Source organism: Pteronotus mesoamericanus, unplaced genomic scaffold, assembly GCF_021234165.1.
Source record: "Pteronotus mesoamericanus isolate MK-2021 breed Mesoamerican mustached bat unplaced genomic scaffold, CSHL_Meso_final contig_40, whole genome shotgun sequence".
Taxonomy (NCBI): Eukaryota; Metazoa; Chordata; class Mammalia; order Chiroptera; family Mormoopidae; genus Pteronotus; species Pteronotus mesoamericanus.
Window position 1 is genome coordinate 9567875 of NW_026555150.1, and position 13529 is coordinate 9581403.

A 13529-nucleotide genomic window follows, 5' to 3' on the forward strand; every position below is an offset into this window, starting at 1 on the left:
GGCAGGAAAAACGGAATTTGGCTGCTATAGAACTAGAACTCACCACTTGCCACTGGGGGAAAAGAGCAAAAGGGGAGTGGATGCTGTCTGCTAGGGCAAGGAGGGCCCCAAAGCCAAATGGACGTGAAGAAATAGTCACAAATAGCCAAATCCCACCATCCCCCAGAGGTTTTGGACCTGTGTCAACCATCCTTGCCTGGGGAAGTGGGCTGAGTAGGAAATTTAAGGAATGCAAAAGAAGGGAAGAGATGGAGAGAATGTATACTGCTGAAAGGACCAATTCTCCAGTCTCCCCTCTGATCAAAACTCAGATGAAGGACAGTCCAGGGAGGTGCATGGTATGAATGGAAGATCTTCAGGCCAAGATCTTAAATATAGATGTATACAGGTAAAGAAAGGGGGCAGGGAGTATGAAAAAGCAGAAACCTAAAAAAAACATTATTTCATACTAGAGATATGAGATTTCCATGTTGACCCTTCACCTTAGAAAGAGAAGGCTCCTGTGACTGACCTAAGGATCAGGAGAAGAGTAGTTGAGGTAAATCAAGGGAGGAGAGAAATCCATCCTAATCCAGGAGAGGAGATGGGCTGAGACAGGATGGGCTGAGAAGTGACTGAAAAGGGATTCATCTGAGTGACAGGCTAGCTGGAAAAATCTAATAGCTTCCAAACTCTCCAGGCTTGGCCTTATTTTGAACTAAAATGTAACTACAAGGACAAATTGAGAGAGCCAGAAAGAGAATGGTAAAGTAGAGGCAGAGAAGAGAGGAATCTGAGTCAGAGTCAGTCTGTTTCTGTCTCTGTATCTCTCTATCTCTCAATTGCTAAACTCAAATTATGCTACAAGGAAAATAGAAAGAAGTAAAGAAAAATCTGGAAGCAGCCAAATTTCATTAATTCTGATTAACTGGAAAGAGTAAGATAGAGATTTGTAGGGAGTCTTGATTATAGACCATTTAAAATGAAATAAATACCATCACTTGTTAAAAATCACTAACAAAGTGTTTCCCAAGGGAGGTCCTGATGACCCTGCTTTAATAACCAAGACATCTACAATTAACAGCATTCATCTGCATAGACACAATATCTCAATAAAGAACTTGTTCTCTTACATTAATATATCCCCCAACCCTCTCCATCTTGCTAACATTGTATATTGCATTGAAAGCCCTTTCTTTATAGTCCAGAATAAGGTAAGCTTCAGCCCAGAATGTAGTAGAGATCAATGGAGAGTTTGGGAGCTATTTGTCCAACCCAAGGGTCCCCTGGAAAATGAAAGTATAGGTAGTAACTAGCAACCCCTTCAACCCCCACCCCATCCCCACCCTACTACACAAAGACATACACCCCCATGATGATTCTTGAAATATAAGGGGGAAGGAGGAGGCAGGCAGTTTGCATTAGACACAGTTTAATCAACTTCAAATAGATTAAAAGTTCTGATTTACACTTCTCCCTCCCCATAAGTCACCCAGACAGGACCCTGGCTTAGAAAGAGAAAAACACAGGTGCTCTAGGAAATATAGCCACATATAATACATAAATCTTCTTCCCTGAAATAGAGCAGGTCCTGAGCAGAGCTGACTGGGAGGGTCACAGCACACCCCCAGGGTGAAGTGGCTCTGGGACTCTGCAGGTGGAAGTGCTGGAAGAGTGAAGCTTGGCAGAAGCCCCCGGTGTGGTTACCAAGCCCGAGGTGGGCCAAGGCCTTAGAGTGGGTTACCCGGGAGGGCAGCAGTGCTCGGCTTTCCCTCCTGACTCAGCCGAGGCCTAATGGAAGTACTAGTTGCCTTTTTGTTTTCTTTTTTGAGTGGACATAGTGTGAGAGGAGAGGAGAGGAGAGGAGAGGAGAGGAGAGGAGAGGAGAGGAGAGGAGAGGAGAGCCTCTCTGTGCCTTGATTTCCCCTTTTGTGCATTCAGGGCCTCTCCAGGCCTTACACAGAGAATCGGGAGTGGGGGGTTAGTGTTTAAGTGAGCACTCAGAATTCCTCTGAGGAAAGGAACTGCCAAAGTGCAGACTTTTATTACTGCCATTCCTGCTCCTAATGGGAGCAAGACTCAGAAGAAGAAAAAATGAAAAGGAGCTAATGAGAGAGGAGAGATGAGACAGAGAGTGCAAGGGGCGATGCTGTTGGCATCTCATAAATTCTTACTGAGGATGGCACAGGTATTAAAAAGTTTTGGGGTAGTCTACAAGAAATGTAAATTGTTATCTATACTGCAAATACTTACATATATCTAACTGGGAAAGAGTGGGGCTTGGGTATTAGAGAGTGGACAAGGGAGATAGAAGAAACTACATGAATAAATACAAGTGGAAGTTACCTGACCCATTTCTGAAAGGATTTGTTGGCAATGGTGGCACTTTGTAGCCAGGCGAATCCTCCAACCCCACTCACCATCTTCTTCAATTCTGAAGATCTCAAGAATCCAGTTAGGATTCCCTGGCCAGAGTTCTCTGTGACCATCTCTCGACTCATGTCATGTAGCAGCTGGAGAGGACTGAGCCAGTTTCAAGAACCTTTAAACCCAGAATTGGACCTACCACCCCAAGCAGGAGAGCTAAGGTCCAGAGGGAAGAAAGGGGAGTCCAAGGAGATTCCGTGGCTGAGGCTGTGAAAAACCAGTGCCAGGGCCCAAGAGACCCATTTGTCCAGTTATCAGAGATCATTGACATCTTCTGTGACTGCCTGGAGCTCATAATTAAAAAAAAAAAAAACTTGCAGCAAGAAAATGCCAGTGTGCCATTGGGTGAATAAAGACCAAAGAAAAACACCTTACTTGTTCTTTGTCTCAGGTTTATCTTCTCCCTTTAAATCTCTCACAGCCCTAATTAAACACAAACAAAAGTCTGTTCCATAGATAGGCTACTTCTCAGCTTTAGCCACCTCCTGTGGTGGCTCTGGGGGTTCTGGGGGTGGCATCTCTTCAGGTGTGCTGGTGTCCTCCAGCATCTCATTTGAGCTCAGATGTTCTGTTAGGGCCTGAGAAGGAAAAGACATCAAATTCAATACAAAGCTCATCCTGAAAATCCAAAGGGAGATAATCAGTAGACACTGAGCTCTTCCTGTGAACCCATCAACCACACTGATGTTATAGGTATGCAACTACCAACACCAAACTCAGAACGAAGACCAGAATATTGTTGTCTTCTCAGCAGAGCACAATTGACATTTATATGAGTTCTTAACTGTTGTGGAGAGATGTTTCCATTACTATTCATAATAATAACAATGACCACAAATAATTACACAAGCACCTCTCCTTCACAACAGAATGTTTAGAAGGCACAGTACTTGCTTAACAAGGCCTGACCCAGTGGCTCTCAATCTTGTTTCTGCTTAACACTTGGTTCTCTAGACCAAATTTTCATATGAGATATGTGGTTTCAAAATGCCCCCAGACTGATTCTAAAATATCACCCCTTCCCCACATTCAACTGAGAATCACTAACCTAAATTGTTATGATTTAAGACCAGACTTATCAGAAACATGATATTCAAAATGAAAATAATAATGCATAAAAATGGGCTTACTGTAATTCAAAAAAGAAAATTCAAAATTTAGGAAAAGCACAGTAGAGAACAATGACCTATATTACAAAAAGCATTCACTTAAAAGTAGGATCCTTCCTTCCTTCCTTCCTTCCTTCCTTCCTTCCTTCCTTCCTTCCTTCCTTCCTTCCTTCAACACATTGGGGTGACACTGGTTTGCAAAACCATTCAGGTTTCAAGTGTACAGCCCAATAAAACATCATCTACATGCTGCATTGTGCACCCATCACCCAAAGCAAAGTCTCTTTCCATCCCTGTTTTCCCCCCTTTTGCCCACCTCCACCTACTCACCACCCCCCTTTTCCTTTGACTATCACCACACTGTTGTCTGTGTCACCACACCGTTTTCTGTGTCTACATGTTATATGTTACACACATACACACACACACACACACACAGTCCACCTACTGTTAAAATAACAAGAACAGTTTGTGTGACATTGATGTACCCTGGCAGCCAAGGAGTGTGACTAGTATTTCACTGTACTAGTCAGCGGGGGTGGTAGATGCCTTTGACTTAGCATGTCTACCACGTGGCCATCACATCCAAAATGACTGAGCAAGGAGAGCAACAAATCTGCATCAAATTTTGCATTAAACTTGAACATTCCTCTGCAGAAACTATTCGGATGATTCAGGAGGCCACAGCTATGGACAACTGGGGATTGGCAGCTTCATCACAACAATGTGCCTATGCCTGCTCATGCATCACGTTTGTGCAGAGTTTTTGGCAAAATATCAAATCCCCCAGGTGACTCAGCCCCCCTACAGCCCAGATTTGGAGCTCTGCAACCTCTGGCTTTTCCCAAAACTAAAATCACCTTTAACAGGGAAGAGATTTCAAACCATTGAAAAAATTCAGGAAAATATGACAGGGCAGTTGATGGTGATTGGGAGAAACTATGTGAAGTTGCAATGGGGCCTACTTTGAAGGGGACTGAGGCATCATTGTCATAATTGTCCTATGTACAATGTTTCTTGTATCTTATATCTTCTTCAAGAAATATCTCTATTTTCCATATTATATAGATGGATACTTTCTGGACAGACCCCCCCCCCCAACACACACACACGTCTTTCCTTAATCTCTTCACCTTCTTTCATCCAATTCTCCAACCTCTCTGCCTTCTGGCAGCTGTACGTCTGTCCCATGTATCCATGTGTCTGTTTCTATTTTGTTAGTTCATTTTGTTCATTAGCTTTCACATATAAGCAAGATAATATGGTACTCATCTTTCTCTGGCTTATTTCACTTAGCATAATAATTTCCAGGTCTATTCATGCTGTTGCAAATGATAAGAGTTCCTTCTTTATTTGTGGCTGAGTAGTATTCCATTACATCAATATGTCCCTGCTTTTTTATCCACTCATCTACTAATGGGCATTTGAGCTGTTTACCACATCTTGGTTATTGCAAATAATGCTGCAATGAACATAGGTGTGCATATATTCTTTTGAATGAGTGTTTTGGGTTTCTTGGGATATATTCCCAGAAGTGGTATCACTGGGTCAAAAGTCAGTTCCATTTTTAATGTTCTGAGGAAACTCCTTACTGTTTTTCACAGTGGATGCACCAATGCACATTCCTTCCAACAGTATAAAAGGGTTCCCTTTTCTCCACATCCTTGCCAACATTTGTTTGTCGACTTACTAATGATAGCCATTCTGATAGATGTAAGGTGATATCTCATTGTGGTTTTAATTTGCATCTCTTTGATGATTAGTCATGTTGAGCATCTTTTCATACATCTATTGGCCATCTGTATGTCCTCTTTGGAGAAGTGTCTATTCAGGTCATTTGCCCATTTTTTAATTGGGTTTTTTGTCTTCCTGGTGTTGAGTTGTGTAAGATTTTTATATACTTTGGAAATATCAGATGTATCACTGGCAAATATGTTCTCCCATTCAGTGGGTTCCCTTTTCATTTTGTTGATGGTTTCTTTTGCTGTGTAAAAGCTTTCTAGTTTGATGTAGTCCCATTTGTTTATTTTTTCTAAGAAAGTTGAAATCTACTAAAAATCTATTATATAGAACTAATAAACAAGTTCAGCAAAGTTTCAAGATATAAGATCAATGTACAAAAATCAATTGCATTTCTATATACTTCCAAACAACAATCCAAAAATAAAATTAGAAAAATAATCTCATTCATAATAACATCAAAAAGAATAAAATACTTATACATAAATGTAACAAAATTGTGAAACTTACACTCTAAAAACTAAAAACACTGTTGAAAGAACTTAAAGAAGCCATTAATAAATGAAAAGACAATCAATGTTAATGGCTTGGAAGACTTAACCTTGTTAGAATGGCAATAGTCCCCAAATTGATCCATATATTTGATGCAATCCCTATCAAAATTCCAGCTGGCTTCTTTGCAGAAATTGACAAACTGACTCTAAGCTTCATATGGAAATTCAAGGGACCTAGAATAGCCAAAACAATTAAATGAATAAAGAATAAGCCCTGGCTGGTATGGCTCAGTGGACTGAGTACCGGCCTGTGAACCAAAGGATCACTGGTTAGATTCCCAGTCAGGGCACATGTCTTGGTTGTGGGCCAGGTCCCCAGGATGGGGCATGCAAGAGGCAACCACATATTGATGTTTCTCTCCTCTTTCTCTCTCCCTTCTGCTCTCTAAAAAATAAATAAATAAATAAAATCTTTTTTAAAAGCATTTTAAAAAAGGAGTAATGTTGGAGGACTCACAATTCTTAATCTCAAAACTTACTACAACACTATAGTAACAAAGACAGTGTGGTACTAGCATAAGAATAGACATATTGATCAATGGAATAGGATTAAGAGTCCAGAAACAAACTCACATTTATGGTCAGTTGATTTTTTTTACAAGGGTGTGATGACAATTGAATGTGAAAAGAATAGTCTTTTCAACAAATGATGCGTAGACAACTGGATAGCCATGTGCAAAAGAAAGAATTTGGATCCCCCTTTCTCATTCCATATATAAAAATTAACTAAAAATGGGTCAAAGACCTAAATGTAAGAGCTAAAACTATAAAACTTTAAGAAGAAAACAAAGGCATAAATCTTCAAGACCTTGGATTAGGCAATAGTCTCAAATCTGACCCCAAAAGCACAGCAATAACAGCAAACAAAAAAGATAAATTGAACATAAAAATTTAAACCTTTTAAAGGGCACCATCAAAAAAGTAAAAAAGAGAACCCACAGAACAGGAGGAAATATTTGCAAATCATATATCTGATAAGAGACTTGTATATAAAATATATAATGTATTCTTACCACTCAACAATAAAAAAAAACAAAACAAGCCACCCAAATGGACAAAGGATCTGAATAGACACTTCTCCAAAGAAGATATATAAATGATGGATATGCTCACGAAAAGATATTCAACATCATTAGTCATCAGGGAAATGAAAATTAAAAATACAATGACATACTACTTCACATCCACTGGGATGGCCAAATGTCAAAAAATAAGTGATGCTGGAGAAAATCAAGATGGCAGAGGAGTGAGTTGAAGTCACACTGACCTCCTCCCAGGAGCAACCTGGAATTATAACTAAATTGGGGAGTAATCACCTGGAACAAACAACTGAACAATAGCGAGAGAGGAGCCTTGTAACCTTGGTGACAGAAGATTCAGTTTTAGCGCAACCTAACTGGTAAGGAGTGTGGTACAGACCGGAGAAGGCAGGCAGGGCGCCCACGGGAGGCAGCACCAGGAGGATACTGAAATGGCCAGTTGGATCCCCCTGAGAAGAAAGGGGTCTAAACCAAAAGTGGGGATCTCTAGCCCACAGCACCAGAGCCCAAAAGGTACACAGAAAACAGACAGCTGCGAAAAGCGGCAGGGTTGCTCTCTGCCAGAGAGGCGGCTGGAGACACAAAGAACTGTTTCAAGGGCCAATGCATAAATTTTATTTGCAGCCACCTACCCTGGTCTCCAGAAAAGGCAGGGGCAGAGTGGGCTAGAGACGCCTGAGAAGACACTGGGGAAGGAGGCTTTGAGGAGAGAACTGAGAAAATAGCAGGTGGAATCTCGGTGCTGACTCATCCCCCATGTGGCAGTAGCCATCTTGCTCAGGCAGAGACCGCTCCCCCTGAGTGGCACCAGCATCAAAGGACCCAACAGCTCCGCCCCCAGGTGGGATTCCACCCTGCCCTGTGCTGTCTAAGCTGCTTTCTGAGTGCAGAGTGGCAGCCACAGATAGTAGATCCCTGGCTAAAGGGGGCACAGAGACATCTGGTGACATTTGAGGAGAGACTGGGGATGGAGGCTTTGGGGAGAGAACAAAGAGAGCAGCTGGAGGGATCCCAGTGCGGACTCATCCTCCATATAGCAGCAGCATGAGAGGACCCAATAACCCCACCCCCAGGAGGGACTCCGCCCCACTCTAAGCTGTCTAAGACGGCCTGCTGAGTGCAGAGGGACTAGATTAACAACTTAAGGAGACAGCCACAGACAGTACGTTACTGGAAGTCTTGAACAGACTGCCTAAGGTCACACGGGGTCAACATCTCACATCATCAGAGGCAGATCCAGAAAGTAAAAACAGCGGTCTCCTACCATAGAAATTCACACCACAAAGTCAGGAGATCAAGACAGATCAACTTAAGAATCAGAATCAAAAGAGAAGAGTCTCACAAATAATGGGAACACAAAAAAAATACGCCCACTGTCTGCCAGAGACAGGTGGCTGGGGATGCAAAGAGACATTTAAAGGGCCAACGCAAAAATTGCAGTGGCAGCCACCCTCCTTGATCTCTGGGTACAGGCAGCAGAGGGTGGGCTGGTGCCTGGTAAAAGACTGGTGAGGAAAACTTTGTGAAGAGAACAGACGGCAGCTGGTGGAGCCCCGGTGATAACGCACCTCCCACTCTGCAGCTCCCATCTCGCTCAGGCATAAGGGAATCAATTAACCTGCCTTTTGTGAGCTCCGCACACAGCGTGTGCGCGTGTGAGCTGGGGGGCTGAGTGCAGACTGGCTGGGAGAGCCTTCAGGAGAGACTGGAGACGGAGGCATTGGGGAAAGAACGGGAGGAGGAACCAGGGAGTCCCGAGTCCTTCTCCTTTCCGTAGTCTCCATTCTGCGGGAAGAGGCCACACCCCCAAAGAGCCAAAAGCTGAAGAGCACACATACACACCCCAAAACCACCCAGTGCAGGTGCGCACACTTGCGCTGAGTGGCCAGCTAGGGTTGGCGAGCGTGTGTGTGGACTCGTGCGGGCTGGCGAGGGCTCGCACGGGCTGGGAAGGCCTCCCACAGATTGGCACCAATATGGCCTGCGAAGGAGTGCTCAGAGCGGCAAGGGCAGGCGTAAATTGACCCACCAGCCCGCGATTGTGGAGCGGCTCACAGAATTAGAAGATCCCGGGCCGAAGGGGTCACAGAGCTGCCCAGAATCCCTGGAAGAGAGACCGGAGACAGGATTAACCAGAGAGTCCTGGAGCTGACTTCCTCCCATTTCCGTAGTCTCCATTTGGCGAGGGCAAGCAACACACCCAAAGAGCCAAAAGCGGGGAAAGCACACAATAGAAGGCCCTAAACTGACCAGTGCCGGGGAGCACGCCGGCTAGGGGGGCCAGACGAGTACGTGAGGTGGCGAATAAGCCCCCTGGTCTGGGGCAAGCACGCACGTGCCCGGTGGACAGGGGATCCTGCCACGGGCATGCTCAAGGAACCGGCATGAGAGTGCAGAGTGATCCAAAGAAATAGTCCATTCCTGACTGAAGGGATTACAGAGCTGCCCCAAGCAGGAGTCAGACAGAAACAGTAGGCTCCTGGAAAGCTCAAACAAACGATCCAAGGTCATATAAGGTCACCAACTGACAACATCAGAGGCAGGCCCAGGAGGAAAAGTACAGAGGGATATAAATAAATAAATAAATAAATAAATAAATAAATAAATAAAAGACCCACCTATTACCGTAGAAGTTTAATCCACAAAGTCAGGAAATCTAGACGGCCCAATTGAAGCAGAAGCAAAATAAATAAATAAGTAAGTAAGTAAGTAAGTAAGTAAATTACTTAACAGACTCTCACAAAATGGGAAGAAAAAAAATTGCCCCCAAATGAGTAGAAAAAGGGACTCCTCACAGAAAGAGCTAAATGAAATAGAGGCAAGGGAACTATCAGATATTAAATTCAAAACAATGATTCTAAGGAAGCTCAATGAGCTCAGCCAGCTCAAAGATAACTATGAGAAACTGCAGAGAATCTATCAGGATCTTACAGCAAACTATAGCAACCTGGAAAAGGACATAGAAACTATCAAGAAGACACAAGACGATATGAAGAATACCATTTCTGAATTGAAGAACACAGTAGAAGGAATCCAAAGCAGACTGCATGAAGCCGAAGATCGAATCAGAGAGATGGAGGATAAGATAAAAACAAGTTCCCAGAAAGAACAAGAAATGGAAACACGGCTCAAAAAGAATGAAGAAGCATTTAGGGAAATGCAAGACAACCTGAAATGCAATAATATCTGTATTATAGGGATACCGGAAGGAGAAGAAGAGGAGCAAGGGATAGAGAACCTCCTCGAAAAAGTAATGATGGAAAAGTTCCCCAATTTGAGGGGAGAAAGGCTCTCATGGATCCAGGAGGCACAGAGGACCCCACTCAAGAGGGACTCTAGGAGGTCCACTCCAAGACACATCATCATTAAAATGGCAACTATCAAAGACAAAGAGAAAATCCTCAAGGCAGCAAGGGAGAAGGAGAAAGTAACATACAAGGGGGCCCCGATACGCCTAGGGGCTGACTTCTCAACAGAAACACTACAAGCCTGAAGGGAAGGGCAACAAATATTCCAAGCCATGAAAAGCAAGGGCCTACAGCCAAGGCTGCTCTACCCAGCAAGGCTCTCAATTAAAATAGAAGGGGAAATGCAGAGTTTCCCAGACAAAAGAAAGCTAAAAGAATACATCTCTACCAAACCAGCACTCCAACATATGCTAAGGGGACTGGTTTAAGAAGATGAAGGAAAAGAAGGAGAGAGAGAGGAACACAGGTACAAGGAGAAAAGATGAGTAAGTTTCTATCAGGGATATCTCTCAACGTGAATGGACTAAATGCTCCAATCAAAAGACACAAGGTAGCTGAATGGATAAGAACACATGACCGACACATATGCTGCCTACAAGAGACCCACCTCAGAGCAAGAGACCTACACAGATTGAAAGTAAAGGGATGTAAAATAATATTCCAAGCAAATGGGCAAGATAAAAAGGCTGGCATTGCCATACTTGTATCAGACAAAGTAGATTTCAAAACAAAGGCCATAAAAAGAGACCCAGTGGGGTACTTTATAATACTTAAAGGAAGAATCTATCAAGAAGACATCAACATTGTCAACTTGTAAGCTCCCAATATAGGAGCCCCCAAGTATATAAGGAAATTGTTGGAAGACTTCAAAAAAGATATAGACAGGAACACACTGATAGTAGGGGAATTCAACACCTCACTGTCAAAAATGGACATATCTTACAAACAAAACATGAATAAACATATCGTGGCGCTGAAAGACACACTGAATCAAAGAGACTTAACTGACATATATAAAACCTCACATCCCAAAGAAGAAAAATACACATTCTTTTCAAAAGCTCATGGCAGTTTTTCAAAGATAGACCACATGATAGGACACAAAGCAAACCTCAGCAAATTCAGGAAAATTGAAATAATACCGAAATTTTTCTCGGACCACAAGGGCTTGAAATTGGAAATGAACCTCAAAGAGAAACTTCAAAATCTTGCAAACTCGTGGAGACTGAATGATAGACTCTTAAACAATGAATGGGTCAATAATGAGATAAGAGAAGAAATCAAAAAATTTCTGGAAAGAAATGAAAATGAACAGATAGTAGTCCAAAATCTATGGGACAGCGAAGGCAGTCCTGAGAGGGAAGTTCATAGCAATACAGGCTTACCTAAAAAAGATAGGAATATTTCAAATAAAAGACCTAACACGACAACTTCAAGAACTGGAGATACAGCAACAAATAAATCGCAGATCAAGTAGAAGGAAGGAAATTGTCAAGATGAGAGCAGAACTGTATGACATAGAGACGAAAAGAACAATTCAAAGGATCAACCAATCCAGAAGATGGTTCTTTGAAAAGATAAATAAAATTGACAAGCTTTTAAGCAGACTTATCAAGAAAAAAAGGGAGAGGACCCAAATTAATAATATCAGAAATAAAAGAGGGGAAATAACAACTGATACCACAGAAATACAAAGGATTGTCAGGAACTACTATGAACAATTATATGCCAAGAAATTTGAAAACCTTGATGAAATGGACAAATTTTTAGAAAAGTATAATCTTCCAACACTGAAGGAGGAAGACACAGAAAGCTTGAACAGACCGATAACAGCTGGGGAAATTGAAGCAGTCATCAAGAAACTCCTGGCACACAAAAGCCCAGGGCCAGACGGTTTCCCAGGAGAATTTTACAAAACATTTAAGGAAGAGCTAACCCCTGTCCTTCTCAGACTATTCCAAAAAAATCCAAGAGGAGGGAACACTCCCAGACTCTTTCTAGGAGTCCAGCATCACCCTGATCCCAAAACCAGATAAAGACCCTACAAAGAAAGAAAACTACAGGCCAATTTCGCTGATGAACATAGATGCTAAAATCCTCAACAAAATATTGGCAAACCGCATCCAGCAATACATTAAAAAGATTACCCTCCACGATCAAGTGGGATTCATCCCAGGCATGCCAGGATGTTTCAACATACGCAAGTCAATAAACGTGATACATCACATAAATAAAGGTAAAGACAAAAACCACATGATCATCTTGAGAGATGCAGAAAAAGCATTCGATGAGGTACAGCATCCATGTATGATCAAAACACTCAGCAAAATGGGAATAAATGGGGCATTCCTCAACATAATAAAGGCCATATATGAAAAACCTACAGCCAACACCATACTCGACGGGCAAAAGCTGAAAGCTTTCCCACTAAGATTGGGAACACAACAAGGATGTCCGCTTTCATCGCTTCTTTGCAACATCGTATTGGAAGTCCTAGCCACAGCGGTCAGACAAGAAAAAGAGATAAAAGCATCCAAATAGGAAAGGAGGAAGAAAAATATCATTGTTTGCAGATGACATGATAGTGTACATAGAAAACCCTGTAGACTCTACCAAAAAACTCCTCAACCTAATAAGTGAATTTGGCAAAACAGCAGGATACAAAGTCAACATTCAGAAATCAAAGCCATTTTTGTACACCAGCAATGCAATAGAAGAAGAAGAAATCAGAAAAAAAAAATACCTTTCAAAATAGCAAGAAGAAAAATAAAGTACCTAGGAATAAACTTAACCAAAGAGGTAAAAGACCTGTACGCAGAAAACTATACAACGTTGAAGAAAGAAATTAAGGAAGACACAAATCGATGGAAGTATATATCTTGCTCATGGATTGGGAGAAATAATATCATCAAAATGTCCATACTACCCAAAGCAATTTATAGATTCAATGCAATCCCTATTAAGATACCAATGACATATTTCACAGAAATAGAACAGACATTTCAAAAATTTATATGGAACCATAAACGACCCCGAATAGCCGCAGCAATTTTGAGGAAGAAACACAAAGTAGGAGGGATCACAATACCGGACATCAAACTCTACTACAAAGCCACTATACTCAAAGCAATCTAGTACTGGCACAAGAACAGACACATAGACCAGTGGAACAGAATAGAAAGCCCAGAAATAAGCCTAGGTCTCTATGGGCATCTAATATTTGACAAGGAGGCAGAAGCATAAAATGGAGCAATAATAGCCTCTTCAACAAATGATGTTGGGAGAGCTGGACGGCTCCATGCAAAAAATTGAAATTGGATCATCAGCTGACACCATACACAAATATAAATTCAAGATGGATAAAAGACTTAAATATAAGTCACAACACCACAAAAGTCCTAGAGGAGAACATTGGCAGGAAACTCTCAGATA

General features: G+C 42.1%; 1 protein-coding gene across 3 annotated transcripts in view; it reads right to left on the reverse strand.

Annotated features, from left to right (window-relative positions):
* Nucleotides 1–1376: 1376 nt before the first annotated feature.
* The window catches only part of ZDHHC9 (zinc finger DHHC-type palmitoyltransferase 9), a 46852-nt gene continuing 34699 nt past the window's right edge, over nucleotides 1377–13529 (reverse strand). For all 3 annotated transcript variants that reach the window (XM_054577007.1, XM_054577005.1, XM_054577006.1), the window contains one exon: nucleotides 1377–2984. In XM_054577007.1, the coding sequence (XP_054432982.1) occupies nucleotides 2868–2984 (117 nt within the window). In that variant the 3' untranslated portion in view covers nucleotides 1377–2867. The remainder of the gene's footprint in view (nucleotides 2985–13529) is intronic.